Source organism: Hemiscyllium ocellatum, chromosome 24 (assembly GCF_020745735.1).
Source record: "Hemiscyllium ocellatum isolate sHemOce1 chromosome 24, sHemOce1.pat.X.cur, whole genome shotgun sequence".
NCBI lineage: Eukaryota > Metazoa > Chordata > Chondrichthyes > Orectolobiformes > Hemiscylliidae > Hemiscyllium > Hemiscyllium ocellatum.
The window spans coordinates 30,962,812-30,982,309 of NC_083424.1; the positions used below are offsets into that span (position 1 = coordinate 30,962,812).

The following is a 19,498-nucleotide window of genomic DNA, read 5'->3' on the forward strand; positions in this document are numbered from 1 at the left end:
ATTTGATGCTAAAAGCACTCAAATAGTGAACAAATATTCTACTCTGCAATAAACTCAGTATCTCCCCAAACATCAACATCTATTGCAAGTCAGGATTCTAATGTTGTTATGAACTTACTTGTTAAAAACAAAAAATCTTGAGGAAGGTGTTCCTCTTCACTTCCTAAAAATAGACTCAACAATGCTCCTACCAGACAGTACATTTTACGAAATAATTTGGTTAACAGCTGTACAAGGTAAGTGCGTGGCAAGAAGGCATTCCACCCTTGCATAATGTAAATCCTTCTGTGTTCTTAAATGTTAACTCTGCTTTCTCTATACAGATGCTGTCAGACCTGCTGAGTTCCTCTGGCAACATCAGTTTGTGTTTCAGATTTCTTTGTTTAATTAAAAAGATCCTACTGTTTTCTGCTTAGAGAGCAGTTGTTTGTTTAAGAAGTTGTGTCTTGACTTTTGTCACTCGCTTTGACAACTGATTTATTGTTAATCATCTCCCTGTGAAGAGTGATGCCTGCCTACATTTCACTCTGCACCTCCTTGCCCTGCTGCCCTGACATATCTTATTATTGAGCTCACTTTTTCTATCCCACTGAGAATCTTTATTCTTCTAAAGAACTCTCTTCAAATCCTTTCACAGAGTCAAAGAAAAGCAAAGACTTCTCTGTCCCATTTTCTTCATGACAGAAGTGAAACTATTCTTGACCTTCACGTACTTTTCACAATTATGAAATATGGTAGATAAAATAGGTTGCAATAGAAGAACAAGATTGATTCTGTTAGAATTTTATTTGGGAACTAGATAATTGGGGTAAAATGTTACTCTTTCAACTCTGGGACTAATTGGATTTTTTTTCCCCAACAGCCTCCTTCTATGTCCCGAGTTCAAATTCAGCCCAGTTTGTTTGGATGATTTATTTAGTTATTTTAAAATAACCAGTGCTCCTCCAAACTAATATTATCTGATCTCTTTTCCTGCTTTTGGAGGACACTACTGTAGATTATTAGCCAGGATTATGTGCTCAAAAAGAATATAAGCTTCTCCAAAGGCTGATATTTCTGAGGAAATGCAACATGGTTGGTGATACCTCCTTTCAAATACTCGAATAAATAAAAGGTCCAGATGTCCATTCTCTTGATTCAGGTGGTCACTAAAACTTCCGTTACACTATTTAAAAAAGAGCAAAATATTCTCCAATGAATCGACCAAAAACAATTATTTGATTTGTCATATAATGATTGTGTGTGCAACGCTGCTATGATAGAATAGCTACTACAGTTACAGAAACACAATTAAATTGATGTAAAATCACTTCAGCTTTGAAAATTAGTGCCACATGGTCAAACATTCCCACGATGTCAGAGGCTAAAACTCTAATTTTATGAAGGAAACATGTACTCAAAATCTATTTAGATTAGAAAATATTGCAACAGTAAAGCAAATTCATGATTACATGAATACATAGTTCCAAGACTAAATGTTTGATGAGGGAAGGGCTGTAGATGTCATATATATGGACTTTAGTAAGGTGTTTGATAAGGTTGCCTATGGTAGGCTGATGGAGAAAGTAAAGTCGCATGGGGTCCAGGGTGTACTAGCTAAATGGATAGAGAACTGGCTGGGCAACAGCAGACAGAGAGTAGTAGTGGAAGGGAGTTTCTCAAAATAGAGAACCATGACCAATGGTGTTCCACAGGGATCATTTCTGTTGTTTGTGATAGACATAAATGATTTGGAGGAAGGTATAGCTGGTCTGATTAGCAAGTTTGCAGATGACACTAAGATTGGTGGAGTAGGAGATAGTGAAGGAGACTGTCAGAGAATGCAGCAGAATATAGATAGATTGGACAGTTGGGCAGAGAAATGGCAGATGAAATTCAATCCAGGCAAATAGGAAGTGATGCATTTTGGAAGATCCAATTCTAGATCAAACTATAGGGTAGATGGAAAAGCCCTGGGGAAAATTGATGTAGAGAGAAAGCTGGGTGTTCAGGCCCATTGTATCCTGAACATGTCAATGCAGGTTGACAGAGTGGTCTAGAAGGCATGCAGCATGCTTTCCTTCATTGAATAGGGTACTGAGTATCAGAGTTGGCAGGCCATCTTACAGTTGTATAGGACTTTGGTTCAGCCACATGTTGAATACTGTGTACAGTTCTGGTCACCACATTATCAAAAAGGATGTGAATGCTTTGGAGAGGGTGCAGAGGAGGCTCAGTAGGATGTTGCCTAGTATGGAGGGTACGAGCTATAAAGAGAGGTTGAGTAGATAAAGATTATTTTCATTAGAAAGACGGAAGTTGAAGGGGGTACCTCATTGACATTTACAAAATTATGAGAGGTACAGATGGGGTGGATAGCAAGAAACTTTTTCTCAGAGGGGAGACTCAATTACTAGCGGTCACAAGTTTAAGGTGAGAGGGAAAAGTTGAAGGGAGATATGCGTGGAAAATTCTTTACGCAGAGCGTGGTGGGTACTTGTTACACGTTGTCAGCAGAGGTGGTAGATGCTAGCACAATAGCGTAATTTAAGATGTATCTAGACTGATACATGAATGGGCAGGGAGCAAAGGGATTCAGATTCTTTGAAAATAGGGGACAGGCTTAGATAGAGGGTCTGGTTCGGCACAGGCTTGGAGGGCCAAAGGGCCTGTTCCTGTGCTGCAATTTTCTTTGTTCTTTGTTCTAAATTACAATTTCAATATGAGGTGATTGCTACAAATTCAGTACTTTCATTCGTGAATACAGAAAGAGGCTAATTGCAGTCCTGTGCAAAGGGAATATGTAGCTTCACAACTACCATGTCCATATGCCAAGCAAGATCATTGTTATTCATTACTAGTATTTGTAGCTTACTAACCTTTTGTGTTGACATGAAGGCTAGTACCTATCTTAACTGAAAGAAAATTAATATCAATGAGACCCATTCAAAAGATTTTGATATTAACTTGGCCAGGAGCAAATATGTGTTTCAAACAAGGTCAGCACGATTCTCCAGCCAAGATTCAGAAAACTGGATAAAATAGGCCATTCCTGCAGGAATGGATGCCTAGCAGAAATAGCTGCATCAGTCCCTGATGCCTCAGCATCAATATTAATTACACTGCAGCAGTGGACTGAAATGATCAGCCTGGCTTTACCTGACAATTACCAGCAACTTCATGGCACAGTCAATGACAACGTGTAATCAGCATAAGAATTTCACCATCTTCTGTTTTGGCTACTTTTCAATAATTTCTCTGTTAAAACTGAGCAGATGATATGCTCACTGAGGGCAAATTTGAGTGGTTTAATGACACCCTAGTCAGCAGTCATTGGTCTTTGATTCTTAATTGCTATAGTAAACTTGCAATTCAGCCAACATTATGCAATATGAACCCTGATTGACTCTTAACTGCAGAACAGTTCTGGGTTCTACAATAAGCAAGGCATACATTCAATGTGATTAGCAGGAAGCCAATCTAGAGCACTTGAGAAAGATAACATTTCTTCAACTAATACATCTGTTACGCTTATATTTCTAGTTGTATTGACATCTTTCGCTGTAGTTGTAACTATGTCAAAAGGGAACAATTTAATTGAAGTAGGCTACAGCTCACACAACACAATTAAAAAACAACTGAATTAATATTTTGGAGGGCTCTTGTGACACAGTAGTATCCCTATCCAAAGACATTGGTTCAAGTCCCATCTATTCCAGTGATGTGAATAACATCAATAAATAAATTGATTAGAAAATACCTTGAATAAATGTTTCTCTGTGAAGTTAGGAGAGGGATTTGACTGTTAAAATAAGTTAGAAGGTGTTTTAGCAAATATAACAACCGTTAAATGATAGATCAACATTTTTTTCCCAATTGTACGAATGTGTTGCCTATAATAGGAGAGCAAGAGGCAAGAGTCAGACTAGACCTCAGTCACTGTTACATCAATAATGTACCTAGCCTGGCAGAAGCTATATATAGATCAAGCATTAGTTTAAAAACCAGTTTATTCTGTGTTGCACTTTGTTTCTTAGAAAATGCTATTATAAAACATAGCTGCATCATTAGCACATTTTCTTTTGTCCAGTTTCCAAATACCAGTAAGAATATTCCGGCCAGGGTTAACTATACTTTCTTTAATTTTATTTCACCTAAAATAAAAACAGTCCAAAGTACCAGGGTAAAGAATGGGAAGACAGAGAAAAAGAAACAGAGCATAATGCCATCAAATTCTCCACTTAAATGTACAGATGAATTTCTGTTTGATTTGTACAAGCACTACTTTGTAGAATAAAGTACTTTGGAAAATGAAGAATTTCTCAGTGTGCAACAATGCTGAAAAGTTAATGTTGTATTATAAATTATCAAGTCTTAAATGGGCTTTTTAAAAGTTTCTTTGATAAATGTATCTGACAAAAACTTCTATATTGTTTTATCTAATTTTTCAAATTAACATAATGCACTCCTACAAATACAAGAGAAAAGGTATGCAGGAAACCTGGATGTTTGTAAATAACTAGTTTCTTACTCAAAATTCAACAGCCACACAACTGATTTTCTGTTAAAACAAGGCTCTACATTGTAGAAATTGACCTTTGAAGGAGTGCAGTGCAAATTCACCAGCAAGTTAAGAACATAAGAAGTAAGATTAGCAGTAATAGGCTGTATGCCTCTTCGAGCCTGCTCTGTCATTTGTTAAGACCATGGCCGATCTTTGATCTCAATTCCACTTCCCCAATTTGATTCCCTAGATGCATTGATTCCTTTAAGAGTCCAAAGACTTATCAATTTCAGCCTTTAATATACTCAGTGACTGAGTATCCACAGCATCTTAAGGTTACAGAATTCTAAAGGTTCACAACTCATTAAGTAAGTTTTTTTTTCCTCAATTGTCAACCCATTATCCTGGGAAGATTACCCTTTTCTGGAATCTCCAACCAGGCAAAATAGCTTTCAACAACTATCCTGTTAAACTGTCTCAGCATCTTAGTCAATTAGATCAATTGATTCTTGAAATTATAGAGAATGCAATTCCATTTTACTCAATCTTGTCTCACGTGATAATGTCTTATCGTCAGGAATCACTCTAGTGAACCTTCATTGCATCTTTTTCTAAGGCAGACCGTGGCTCATCCCATTAATTACATTTTATGTCATTTGTACCCCAAGGTATGGTTGTATTGTGAAATGTAATTTATGATAAATTAGCACAAGAATGGCTCAGATTAACAGAATATTTAAGTTATGCATATAATAATTTTAATCAGAAGAAATTTATTTAAATAAAACATAATCAGCAGTTTTGTCAGTATTCACTTAACTGCATAGTCATTACCCAGGATTTTTTGGCAAAATAATCTGATTTTTAAGATGTTTAGGTCATCCAAGATTTAATACTGAAAGCTTTATGCATTTCTCTCAAATCCAAATGTGCTATGAATTACACAAGTGTTGCGTTATGGTTTTGTTCAGTAGAAATTTATCTTTGTTAATAAATTATATTGAAGTTCCAGGATCTCTCAGGTGTGGAATGGTGGCTCAGTGGTGGCACGGTGACACAGTGGTTAACACTTCTGCCCCTCAGCACCAGGGATCTGGGTTTGATTCCACCCTCGGTCGACTGTCTGGGTGGAGTTTGCATATTCTCCCTGGTCTGCATGGGTTTCCTCTGGGTGCTTTGGTTTCCTCCCACAATCCATAGATGTGCAGCTTAGGTGAATTGGCAATGCTACATTGCCCATAGTGTTCAGAAATGTGTCAGCTAGGTGCATTGGGAAGTGTAGAGTAATAGGTTAGGGGAATGGATCTTGGTAGGATACTCTTCGGAGGGTTGTTGTGGACTTGTTGGGCCTAATGGCCTGTTTCCACACAGTAGGCATTCTATGAAAACTTTGCATTAGCTAAATCACTAATGTCACAATTACTTCATAACCAAAAGGTCAATGCTTGTGGGGATTGGGGGAAAATTACAGCATTTCATTTTAGAAACTAAATATACTGGAAGACTTCAAGAAGGGGGTGTGGCAACCAAGTGTATTTACAGCTCCAGTCATATAGCATCAGTGTCAATTCAAACTCTAATTTAGTACTGATGGACTCATTTGAGTCAGATGGAATGCATTACAAGCTTTGGGTTGAACCGTGGACGATTTCCGAGCCAATTTGACCCTGCCATGGCACCATAATCAGAGCATAAGATTCCTCTTGTCCTATTTAAATTGTTCATTACTTACTGGTGGATCGAAGAAGAGAAGTCCTGTGTGTTCATGTTTTACTATGGCTCTGTTTCCAGATATATTTCTTGCCAGCACTGGAACATTAAGGTCCATCGCCTAAATACAACAAACCCCATTTAAAAAAAAGGAAACACATGCCATTCATCTTAGCAAAACAAATGAAATAAAAATAAACTGAATTTATTTTGAATCTTTCCCAATTTTATCCTGTACAGATTATAAGTCACAATACACTACGTCCCAGTCAGAAACTGGTCAATAAATTTCTTCATAATCATTACTGATATTTTCCCACAGCTAAATGTGCATTTTAAGTTGGGACAGTCAGAATACTGACCTCTTTGGTTTCCTTATATAAAAGAAATCCATTGAGCTCTAAAAATGCCCAAGTTCTATGTCACAACTAACCTTAGAATACACATCTACTGATGTTATAGTTGAAATGTTAAAAAACTAAATCATTTAAGTTAGCGAAATTTAAAAAAAAACATTTTTTATGAAAGAAAATTAGGTATTTCAGAAAATAAGAACCTCGAGAATAGTAGAAGACATTCCTTCAGAGATTGAGCTATTTACAACAGCAAATGAATCCCTCATAGCAGCTTGCAGTTCTTCCTGAGGCTTCTCTGAAACTAGATAGACCCCAGAAGCACTATAAAATAACAAAAAAATTATGTTTAATCTTCATTGAATCAAATGCAAATATTGCATGTCAACAAAAGATTTTATAATCAGTTAACTTCTATTTGTGATTGTGATTTTGATTTCGTTTTCTTGAAATCTGGAACAATTTTTGTGCCCTTTAAATCATTAAGGTGAGAAATGTCAGTGCTTGATCATGAAAGGCTATATCTATTTTGAATAACTATTAAGCACTCCCCCACCCCACTCCGGCCTATCACCCTCACCTTGACCTCCTTCCACCTATCCCACCTCCATCGCCCCTCCCCCTAGTCCCTCCTCCCTACCTTTTATCTCAGCCTGCTTGGCTCTCTCTCTCTTATTCCTGATGAAGGGCTTATGCTCGAAACGTCGAATTCTCTATTCCTGAGATGCTGCCTGGCCTGCTGTGCTTTGACCAGCAACACATTTGCAGCTGTGATCTCCAGCATCTGCAGACCTCATTTTTTACTCGAAGATTTTAACCTACTGCGAATCCTCTTACAAGGATGCCTTCCTTGAAGAAGCTCTCTTCCTCCCTCTACAAGGATTTCAGTGAGTCCCTCTCTCACTGCACCCCCCAGGAATGAATTCAGATTTCTCCAGCTTCCTCATTTCCCCTTCCCCCACCTTGTCTCAGTCGGTTCCCTCAACTCAGCACCGCCCTCCTAACCTGCAATCCTCTTCCTGACCTCTCCGCCCCCACCCCACTCCGGCCTATCACCCTCACCTTGACCTCCTTCCACCTATCCCACCTCCATCGCCCCTCCCCCTAGTCCCTCCTCCCTACCTTTTATCTCAGCCTGCTTGGCTCTCTCTCTCTTATTCCTGATGAAGGGCTTATGCTCGAAATGTCGAATTCTCTATTCCTGAGATGCTGCCTGGCCTGCTGTGCTTTGACCAGCAACACATTTGCAGCTGTGATCTCCAGCATCTGCAGACCTCATTTTTTACTCAAGGTCATGAATAGCATGGTTAAGGAATAGAGTAGTGATCTGAACTTATCAGAATTTCTATGTTTTCATTTGGAGAGTCATAGAGATGTACAGCAGGGAAACAGACCCTTTGGTCCAACTCGTCCAAGCCCACCAGATACCCTTAATGAATCTAACCCCATTTGCCAGCACTTGGCTGAGATCCCTCAAAACCCTTCCAATTTATATACCTATCCAGATGCCTTTTAAATGTTGTAATTATACCATCCTCCACCACTTCCTGTGGCAGCTCATTCCATACACATACCACCCTTTGAGTGAATAAGTTGTCCCTTCAGTCCCTTTGAAATCTTTCCCCTCTCACCTTAAACCTATGCCCTCTGGGTTTGGACTTGCCCACCCTGGGGAATAGACCTTGTCTTTTTACCCTATCCATGCTCCTCATGATTTTATAGACCTCTATAAAGTCATAGAATCATAGAGATGTACAGCATGGAAACAGACCCTTCGGTCCAATCTGTCCATGCCGACCAGATATCCCAAACCAATCTAGTCCCACCTGCCAGCACACAGCCCATATCCCTCCAAACCTTTCCTATTCATATACCCATCCAAATGCCTCTTAAATGTTGCAATTGTACCAGCCTCCACCACTTCCTCTGGCAGCTCACTCCATACACGTACCACGTTCTGCATGAAAACATTGTCCCTTAGGTCTCTTTCATATCTTTCCCCACTCAAACTAAACCTATGCCCTCTAGTTCTGGATTCGCTGACCCCAGGGAAAAGACGTTATCTATTTATCCTATCCATGCCCCTCATAATTTTGTAAACCTCTATGAGGTCACCTCTCAGCCTCCGATAGTCCAGGGAATACAGCCCCAGCCTGTTCAGCCTCTCCCTGTCCTGTGCAGCTGCAACATGGCCTCCCAACTCCTGTACTCGGTACTCTGACCAATAAAGGAAAGCATACAAAACGCCTTCTTCACTATCCTATCTACCTGCGACTCCATTTTCAAGGAGCTATGAACCTGCACTCCAAGGTCTCTTTGTTCAGCAACACACCCTAGGATCTTATCATTAAATGTAGATGTCCTGCTAAGATTTGCTTTCCCAAAATGCAGCACCTCGCATTTATCTGAATTAAACTCCATCTGCCACTTCTCAGCCCATTGGCTCATCTGGTCCAGATCCTGTTGTAATCTGAGGAAACCCCCTTCGCTGTCCACTACACCTGCAATTTTGGTGTCATCTGCAAACTTACTAACTGTACCTCTTATGCTTGCATCCAAATCATTTATGTAAATGACAAAAGGATTTATCCACCTTTAACCGTTTCAAGACATCCAGCACTTCCTCCTCTGTATATGTGGACATTTTGCAAGATGGAACCATCGATTTCCCTACAGTCTACATCTTCCATTTCCTTTTCCACAGTAAATACTGATGTAAAATATTCATTTAATATCTCACCCATTTTCTGTGGCTCCACACAAAGGCTGCCTTGCTGATCTTTGAGGGGTCCTATTCTCTCCCTAGTTACCCTTTGTCCTTAATATATTTGCAGAAACACTTTGGATTCTCCTTAACTCTATTTGCCAAAGCTATCTCATGTCTGCATTTTGTCCTCCTGATTTCCTTCTTAAGTATACTCCAACTTCCTTTGTACTCTTCTAAGGATTCACTTGATCTATCCTGTCTATACTTGTCACCCCTCAGCCTCTGATGCTCCAAGGAAAATACCCCAGTCTATTTAGCCTTTTCCTATGGTTCAAATCATCCATCCCTGGCAACATCCATGTCAATCTTTTCTAAACCCTTTCACATTTTTTTGGGAGACCAGAATTGAATGCAGTATTTCTATAGTGGCCTAACCAATCTCCTGTAGAGCTGCAGCAAGACCTCCCAACTCCTATAATCTGCACTGACCAATAAAGACAAGCATAAAAATTTGCTGTACCAGTGTGAATTTCTCTTTTTCTCAAAAATAACTAATTATTCCATCAATCAAGTTAGCAACAAACAAAAAGTTTTTTTCTTTACCGCAATGTTTTAGAACAGAAACACGATTCCAATGTGGGATCAACAATAAAAGACAAATCTAATATTTCAGAGAAGCTGGCATTACAGAAATGAATACTTGCTCATTCAATTCAAAAAAGTTAAAATTAGCTTACCTCTTGAGCTTGGCTTTCACCTGCTGTGTGAATGGTGCATCAACCTGTAAAGATCAGTCAAGCAACAGATAAATGTGACCCTCCTCTTTTAGAACATAACTGTACTTGTCTCTTAGATAATGGATATGCTTTGCAATTCTTAAAATAATATATTTGAAACTGTATAGTATTTGTCATGGCCAGCATTGGTCCCTCTGCTGTTACCAGCAAAAACTGATTGACTGACTATTTATCCTGTATACTCTTTGGAAGTTGGATGCACTCCAAATCAGCTGCAATCTTTGTTCCCATAACACTTCAATTTAAAAGTAATTTACTGGGCTATGGAATTCACAGAATGGCCCGAGACATGATAGTATTACAAGATAAAGGCAAATCGCCCTTCCTTCTATATAACATAGCATGCACAATAAAAATAAATTACTTTTACTTCTGAATTTTTTGCTCCTCTTCTGACGCTGGTGATTGAGACTAGGACATGGTGCCAAGAGTGGTGACAGCCTTGCTATCTATGAGCCAGGTTCCAATTTACCTGCAAACTTAAACAATAACAGCTGCCACTCTGTTTCATCATAAGGGCAGCACCGCTGAGCTACATACTGTCCTTACTCAACATCTACACAGAGGCACTCTTTTCAGCTTGGGCCATAGACAACAATCACACGCAGGAATCTCTGGTCCATATTTTCCCTTGCTATGCCTACCTGTTATGGTCCTATCATATTCCAGCCAAAGATTATTATAAAAAGTGTACTTTGAACTCTAAGACCCTTCTTATTTCACAACAACATCTGAATAACCATGCAAAGTTAGTTTTCCTCTGGGTTCCTTCTGGTGGACCAAGCAGGTACAGTGAATTTGAGCTGCATTATGATTGTGAAGAAAGGGGTGCCTCTAATTTTCCAGTTTTGGACCTCCCATGTATAGGTATGAGAGGTCATAGGATTAATGTAAGGAAAGGGTAAGGTTTGGAGTTAATATAAGGTAAGAGCTTGCTTGCTAATAGAATCCATACAGTGTGGAATTTGGCCTATTGAGGCTAACAACAATCCTTCAAAGAGCATCTCACCCAGACTCATCTTCCTACACTACCCCTGTAACCCTGCATTTCCCAAAGCTAACCCACCTAGCCTGCACATCCCAGATAATTTATCACGGCCAATCCACCTAACCTAAACATTTCTGGACCATGTGAGGAAACCAGAGCATCCAGAGTAAACCAATGCAGACACATGAAGAATGTGCAAACTCCACACAGTTACCTGAGGGTGGAATGAACCCGGATCCCTGGCGCTGTGAGACAGTAATGTTAACCACTGAAACACCATCCAGCCTTGCTCCTGGGATCTGCTGAATCTCTAGCTATATGTTCCTTCTTCAAAAGCTATGATGTTTTGGACTGCTGTCAGTGAGCTGTCCAGATATCAAGCAGATACATACATGATCAAGGTGGATGGCAGGGAATGCCTCCTTGTGCCTCAGAATTACACTTGTGATGTTGGCCTTGATGATGTAATGTCAGATAAATTCAACAGCAGTTGTTATGAAGGTGATGTTCCACAGATTATGTGAAATGATGAAAGCCTTCCCTATGCACTTAATATATTACTTAATATATGTTACTGAAAGTTCCAAATTTATACTGGACCCTTTGCCAATCTACTGTAAATACACCAAATTGCCAATGAAGTCACTGCATGACTCAGAGCTGTTTCATGACATATTTATGTTTCTGAAATATGTTCTACTATCCCAAGGTCTATCCCTTTTCAGTCTACTATGATGGTGAATTACAGTATGTTTCAGGTTTGCATTTGAAATCATGTCTTGCAATTAATTAAAACATAAAATTTACTGGATATACAGGCATTTGATTTCTTATCGGTAAACCGATGCTGCAGTTCTCCTGTTGCTATTTGCTCTTTTAACTTTGGCACATTTCCACTCTTTTGTGTGATTTCCCTGGATGTCTTTCACATTATCTTACTTTCAAACTTTTCTTGATGCCTTTTCCAATTTGACTCTTTAAACTTCCATAGCTGCCATTTATTTTTTTCCAGTTGCCTCCTTTGTGTTAGCCATTTTCTCTCTGCTTCAAGTGTCCTTTCAAACTCATTTATTTTCAATTTTCATTCTTTATTCTTATCTTTTTTTTATCCCAGTTGCATTTTATTTACTTTTTGCTACCAACACAAACATAAGCTCAAAACACTCAACAATTCTATGCTGGTACATTGAGCATAAAAGAACTTTGGAAACAAAGGGCAAACTGAAAAATCCTGGCTTCAGTCAGGGAACAAACAGTGAGCTAAAGGTTTTGGGCAAAAAATGTTATCATGAGCTGCCATTTTGACACCAGGAAGGCAAAGTGCAAAGATACAAACAAGAATAGTGCACAAACAAGAATAGTTTTCTCACATCTACCCAAATATACACTTCAGTAACATTTTCTTGGTATTAGTCACAAAGCTACACCAGTTTTAAAATAGGGCTAAAAGAAGCCTTTAATCCACTGAAAAGCTTCTTCCTGTTCAGCCACTATAGAAGTCCCTCTCTTTAGTGGGTTGACAAGGCGATCAGACTTAGATCAGTCTCTGAACTGATCAAACACAGTCAAAGACCCACTTTGTTTTATACAGTTTGAGCACAACATGGCTTTGCAAATGTAGAATATAGCAAATAGTTTCCTCACTGCAACTCCTGCAGATATATGGGCATTACTGAAACACTTTCAAGCTGGCACAATGTTAAAAACAACTTCATTAAACAGCCACATTGTTTATTAGAACTGTTCATTAGAAAATGAGTGCAAAAGCTGACTAGAAAATTAATACAGAGAAATGGCAAATCTGCAATGCAACCCTTCTAAATGGCAGTCAGCCAGACAGGCTTATTGGCAACATCAAAGTAATTAACAAAGAAAACACATTAAATTGTTTAGCAATGTGGAGAGACACGTCCATCTGCTGACCTGAAATACTGTCCAAATTCCATATCTAAACCAAGTTTAATAAGGATATTTATCCCTAAAAATTGCTAGCTCATGGCCAAAGTTCATCTCTGAAGTTAACCCTTTATTGAAAACTACTTTAGGAGAGCATTAGGATCTGGCCAGAATGTAACAGAGATTCACTACGTTAGTTTCTGGGATGGGCCATGAGAGATTGAACAGACTATGGTTACATTCCCTGGAGTTTAAATAATTAGAAGTGGTTGTGGTTCTGCTCGCCGAGCTGGAAGTTTTTGCTGCAAACGTTTCGTTCCCTGGCTAGGGAACATCATCAGTGCTGGTGGAGCCTCGTGTGAAGCGCTGCTTTGATGTTTCTTCCGGTATTTATATTGGTTTGTTCTTGCCGCTTCCGACTGTCAGTTTCAGCTGTAGTGGTTTGTATATGGTGTCCAGGTCAATGTGTCTGTTGATGGAGTTTGGGGATGAATGCCATGCCTCTAGGAATTCTCTGGCTGTTCTCTGTCTGGCTTGTCCTATGATAGTGGTGTTTTCCCAGTCAAATTCATGTTGATGACTGTCTGAGTGTATGGCTACTAGAGATAGCTGGTCATGTCGTTTTGTGGCTAGCTGATGTTCATGGATGCGGATTGTTAGCTGTCTTCCTGTTTGTCCTATATAGTGTTTTGTGCAGTCCTTGCATGGTATTTTGTAAACTACGTTAGTTTGGCTCATGCTGGGTATTGGGTCCTTTGTTCTAGTGAGTTGTTGTCTGAGCGTGGATGTTGGCTTGTGTGCTGTTATGAGTCCTAAGGGTCGCAGTAGTCTGGCTGTCAGTTCTGAGACTCTCCTGACGTATGGTAGAGTGGCTAGTCCTTTTGGTTGTGGCATGTCCTCGTTCCTCGGTCTATCTCTTAGGCATCTGGTGATAAAGTTGCGTGGGTATCCGTTTTTGGCGAATACCTTGTATAGATGTTCCTCTTCCTCTTTTCGCAGTTCTGGTGTACTGCAGTGTGTTGTGGCCCTTTTGAATAGTGTCCTGATGCAACTTCGTTTGTGTGTGTTGGGGTGGTTACTTTCATAGTTTAAGACTTGGTCTGTGTGTGTTGGTTTCCTGTGTACCCTTGTGGTGAATTCTCCGTTGGGTGTTCTCTCTACTAACACGTCTAGGAATGGGAGTTGGCTATCCTTTTCCTCTTCTCGTGTGAATCGGATTCCTGTGAGTGTGGCGTTGATGATTCGGTGTGTTTTTTCTATATCTGTGTTTTTGATGATTACAAAGGTGTCATCAACATATCTGATCCAGAGTTTGGGTTGGATTTGTGGTATGGCAGTTTGCATAACTGCCTCTGCTATGAGTCCCGAGATTGGTGATCCCATGGGTGTTCCGTTGATTTGTTCGTATATCTGATTGTTGAATGTAAAGTGTGTGGTGAGGCACAGGTCCAGTAGTTTAAGTATGCCGTCCTTGTTGATAGGTTCGGCCTCCTGTGTTCTGTTATGTATGTCCAGTAGGTTGGCTATTGTTTCTCTGGCTAGGGTTTTGTCAATTGAAGTGAACAGTGCCGTCACGTCGAATGATACCATGGTTTCTTCTTTGTCTATGTGTGTATTCCTGATGACGTCCAAGAATTCCTGTGTTGATTGTATGGAGTGTTTGGATCCACTGACTAGGTGTTTCAGTTTTTGTTGTAGTTCTTTGGCCAGTTTGTATGCTGGTGTCCCTGGTAGTGATACTATGGGTCTGAGTGGGATGTCTGGTTTGTGTACTTTGGGTAGTCCATAGAATCTGGGGGTGTTGTTGCTTTCAGGTTTCATTCTTTGCTGGTCCGCTTTGGTTATCTGTCCGTTTTTTTGTAGATTCCTTAGTGTGTTGTTTATTCTATTGGTGAGTTGTGGTGTGGGGTCGGAATCCTTCATTTGGTAAGTGTTGGTGTCTGCGAGTAGTTGTTGTGCTTTACTGATGTAGTCTGATTTATCTAGGATGACCGTCATTCTGCCTTTATCTGCCGGTAGTATGATTATGTTTTTGTCATTTTTCAGTGCTTTCAGTGCTTCCCTCTCCTTGGTGTTGAGGTTATGTGTTTGTCGTTTTCTTATCATCATGGGTACTACCGTTTGTCTCACTGTTTGTTGTGTCTCTTCTGTCAGTCCATTGTTCCTGAGTGTGCTTTCTAGTGCTGCTAGGAAGTCTGCTGTGTTGGCATCCCTGTGGTTGTATTTGAGTCCCTTGGCCAGTATAGTTCTTTCCATGTCTGTGAGCTGTCTGTGGGAGAGGTTTTTAACCCAGTTGTGTGTTATAGTGTCCTCCTTTTTGTGTGTTAGTTTGTCCATTTTTTCTCTTAGTGCTGTTTTTTTGCGGAGTGTTGTCCTGTTCTGTCCTATAGTGATAGCCTGTTCTATGGTCCAGGTCCATTCCTGATTAGTGGTTTTTGAAATTAACGACTTTTGGCGTGCAATTTCTTGCTTGTATCTGTGCAGTCGGTTGTGAGCGTCTGTGATCATTACCTGGACCATCCTGAATCCGTTCTTCTTGGCTGTTTCCCTGGCTTGTGGGTTATTTACTGGCGGTCTGTACTTGACACATTGTGGAAGGATTTGATTTTTTCTGCATTCGTGGAGGAACCGGAGTTGTTCATATGTTGCGCTGAGGCGGTTAGCGCAGGATTCCCATCTCCTGGCTTGTTTCAGCGTTTCTCGCCCGTAAGTGTTTAAAATTTGATTGAAGATTTGTAGCTCGGGTATCCGTTGTTGTGGTTCTGCTCGCCGAGCTGGAAGTTTTTGCTGCAAACGTTTCGTTCCCTGGCTAGGGAACATCATCAGTGCTGTTGGAGCCTCGTGTGAAGCGCTGCTTTGATGTTTCTTCCGGTATTTATATTGGTTTGTTCTTGCCGCTTCCGGGTGTCAGTTTCAGCTGTAGTGATTTGTATGTGGGGTCCAGGTCGATGTGTCTGTTGATGGATGTTCTTGCCGCTTCCGACTGTCAGTTTCAGCTGTAGTGGTTTGTATATGGTGTCCAGGACAATGTGTCTGAGGATGGAGTTTGGGGATGAATGCCATGCCTCTAGGAATTCTCTGGCTGTTCTCCGTCTGGCTTGTCCTATGATAGTGGTGTTTTCCCAGTCAAATTCATGTTGATGGTTGTCTGAGTGTATGGCTACTAGAGATAGCTGGTCGTGTCGTTTTGTGGCTAGCTGATGTTCATGGATGCGGATTGTTAGCTGTCTTCCTGTTTGTCCTATATAGTGTTTTGTGCAGTCCTTGCATGGTATTTTGTAAACTACGTTAGTTTGGCTCATGCTGGGTATTGGGTCCTTTGTTCTAGTGACAGAGAACAGCCAGAGAATTCCTAGAGGCATGGCATTCATCCCCAAACTCCATCAACAGACACATTGACCTGGACACCATATACAAACCACTACAGCTGAAACTGACACTCGGAAGCGGCAAGAACATCCATCAACAGACACATCGACCTGGACCCCACATACAAATCGCTACAGCTGAAACTGACACCCGGAAGCGGCAAGAACAAACCAATATAAATACCGGAAGAAACATCAAAGCAGCGCTTCACACGAGGCTCCAACAGCACTGATGATGTTCCCTAGCCAGGGAACGAAACGTTTGCAGCAAAAACTTCCAGCTCGGCGAGCAGAACCACAACAACGGATACCCGAGCTACAAATCTTCAATCAGATTTTAAATTAGAAGTGGTTTAATTGAAACAGAGACAATTCTCAAGGGGCTTTGAGAGGATAAATACTGAGAAAATGTTTTTTTTCTTGGTTGGGAAATCTCAAATCCAGGATTACAAATACAAAATAAAACTACTCACCTTTAGTACTGAGAAGTGGAGAAATTTCTTCACTCAAAGTGTTATGAATCTTTGGAATTCTTTAACCCAGGGAATCTATGATTCTCAGTCATTTAAGATATTCATGATAGAGTTTAATAAGCCTTTTGAATGCTAAGGGAAGTAAGGGATGAGATAGCACAGGAAGGTCGAGTGCACACAGAAGATTAGCCATGATCTTAATCCATGACAAAAAGCAGGCTCGAAAGCCAAATAAAGCCTTCATTAATTGTTACCTCGTTTACTATAACTTGTTTTTTAAGTGCCTTATCCCTATCTCTAGAGTTACTTTTTACACCCCTCCACTTTTCTCTTTCCAGACAAGCTTTTATTTCCCCAGCATGCTTCCCTTCACTGTTCCTGACTCTCAATCCAAAGCCCAAGCCATAAGCTCATACAACATCCAAAATGTTTCACATGAGAGCAAGGTAAACATAATCAAATGATTACTAAAATTAAAATTGAGAATACAGTTTCAAAGCAGTATGTTATGTACACATAAATCCTGAAGCCCAGATCAACAATTCAGAGAGCTAAGTCCAAACCCCACCATGAAAACTGTGGAATGTAGATTTAGTTAATTTTTAAAAATCTACAATAAAAAGCTACTTTCAGTGATGGTAACCACAAAACTACCAAATTTTCATTAAAGAAAACATTTGGTTTACCCATGACTTTTAGGAAGCGTACCCACCATTCATACTTAGTCTGGCCCTTGTGAGTGGAGACCCAGAGTAACATGATTGGCTCTAAACCACCTTCCAACATGGCCTAAGCTATTCAGTTGTATTGAATACCTACAATGTAGTAAAGGTCTAAAACCGAACAGATCATTTGGCTTCAAAATAGCCATCTGATTCGGACACAACAGAGATACAACTAGCTCAGCCAACTCTTCAAAATTCTCACCAATTTCAAGGAACTAGATCTGCCAAAAATCCAAGCAGATGTTTGCTGCCAATTGCAGAGTTCAGTCCCCATCCTAGCTCCTCAGATACTGAATCAGTCCGTGCCTGAATGTGGTAAGATCGAGACAACATTCAGTCTTGGGATAAGTGGCAAGCACCAAATGCCAGGCAATGAAAGTCTCCAACAAAAAAATTACTTGTTGACATACATTGGCACTTCTATTGTTGAATCCTCCACAATCAACATTCTGAGGGGTTACTAGTGATCTAAAATGTAACTGGACTAGTCACTTAAACACATAACTACAAAAGCAAGTCTGAGGCAGGGAACTCTGAACATGCTACTCACCTCCTAACTATGCAAAGTCTGTTTACCATTTACATAGCATAAGTCAGAAGTGCAAAGTTCCCATTCCCTTGAACGAATGCAGCTTCAGCAACACTCAAAACTTGAAATCACTAAAGGCAATGCATTCTGATTAATTGCAACCACCTTAGCCATCTTTCACGTAGTATTGGTAGAGTCAGAAGTGTGCACCATCTGCAAGGTACATTGCAGCAACTCACTCAAGGAATGCCAATACTATCTTATAAACCAGGGCATGGAGTGACCACCTTGAAGAACAAGAGCAGCTGGCATATGGAAACACCATCAGCTGTAAGTTCACCTTCAAGACATATACTATCCTGACTTGGAAATAGATCATTATTGCTTTATTGTCACTAAATCTAAATCCTGGAACTTGGTTCTCAACAGCACTGTGAGAGTGCCTTCATTGTACAGACTGAAAGGTAATCAGGTATCGGCAATAAATGCTGATCTTGCCTACGGTGCTTGCATCTCTTGAATACAAAAATAAAAAAAACTCATTTTCTAACATATTTTCATAAGTCTACTGAATAAAGACTGGTTACACAACTCCATATTGATTTGTAAGGATAATACATTTAGTTATGATCCTAGTTGTTGGTAATATAGGACAATTCACTATCAGAGTCAAACCTGAATTAAATTATAAGTTTTATTTTTACAATATAGTCAGTTACTGAACGTTTTTACAAGAAGTTGCCAAATATCGATTCTCCTGCTTCTTGGATGCTGCCTGACCTGCTGCGCTTTTCCAGCAACACATTTTCAGCTCTGATCTCCAGCATCTGCAGTCCTCACTTTCTCCTCAATGTATGTTTAACACAAGAACAGACAAAAGGAAAAGAAAACACCACTCATATGATATTAAGAATTACATGAAATGATCTTATGACAATAGCGGAAGTGAAGAGTCAAATCTTGTACCTTCCAAAACATTATCGATACTCAAACCTTAGTGAAAGGTCACTTTGCTCCCACTTAAAAGTAGTTCCTTCTTTAGTTGGCACAACTAAACTTGGCTTTTTCAAGGCAAACTCCTGCATTCACTCAATGCTACATCTTTGGTTAGTATCTTTTCATAAGATGATTCAACAAACTGCTAACAGAGCTCACTTATTTCTTGACAATGATTGTTTAAACTCCACTTTCACAGCTTTCTTCCACAGCCTTCTCATGCTGATATCAAACCATGACAGATTGCTTAACTCCAGTCTGGACTGTTTTAAAAACCGCTAAACCGTTAACATTGCTGCCACAGATCTGTGCTTTCCGACAGAAGCCTGTACACTCACTGAAATAAATCTTCTAGACATTTCTGTGTTTCTAAATATACTTGTTTCAGTTTCTGACTCTTTGTGCCACAGATCGCCTTGTTGTTCAGCAACAATCTAACATTTTCCTCTCTACCTTTTATACCTAAACGACAA

At 39.9% G+C, this 19,498-nt stretch overlaps 1 protein-coding gene across 2 annotated transcripts in view; it reads right to left on the reverse strand.

The window, feature by feature from the left end:
• The window catches only part of glt1d1 (glycosyltransferase 1 domain containing 1), a 98,516-nt gene that overhangs the window by 21,288 nt on the left and 57,730 nt on the right, over window positions 1-19,498 (reverse strand). For both annotated transcript variants that reach the window (XM_060843669.1, XM_060843668.1), the window contains 3 exons: window positions 9,991-10,034; window positions 6,750-6,870; window positions 6,216-6,314 (listed from right to left, as the gene is read on the reverse strand). In XM_060843669.1, the coding sequence (XP_060699652.1) occupies window positions 6,216-6,314; window positions 6,750-6,870; window positions 9,991-10,034 (264 nt within the window). The remainder of the gene's footprint in view (window positions 1-6,215; window positions 6,315-6,749; window positions 6,871-9,990; window positions 10,035-19,498) is intronic.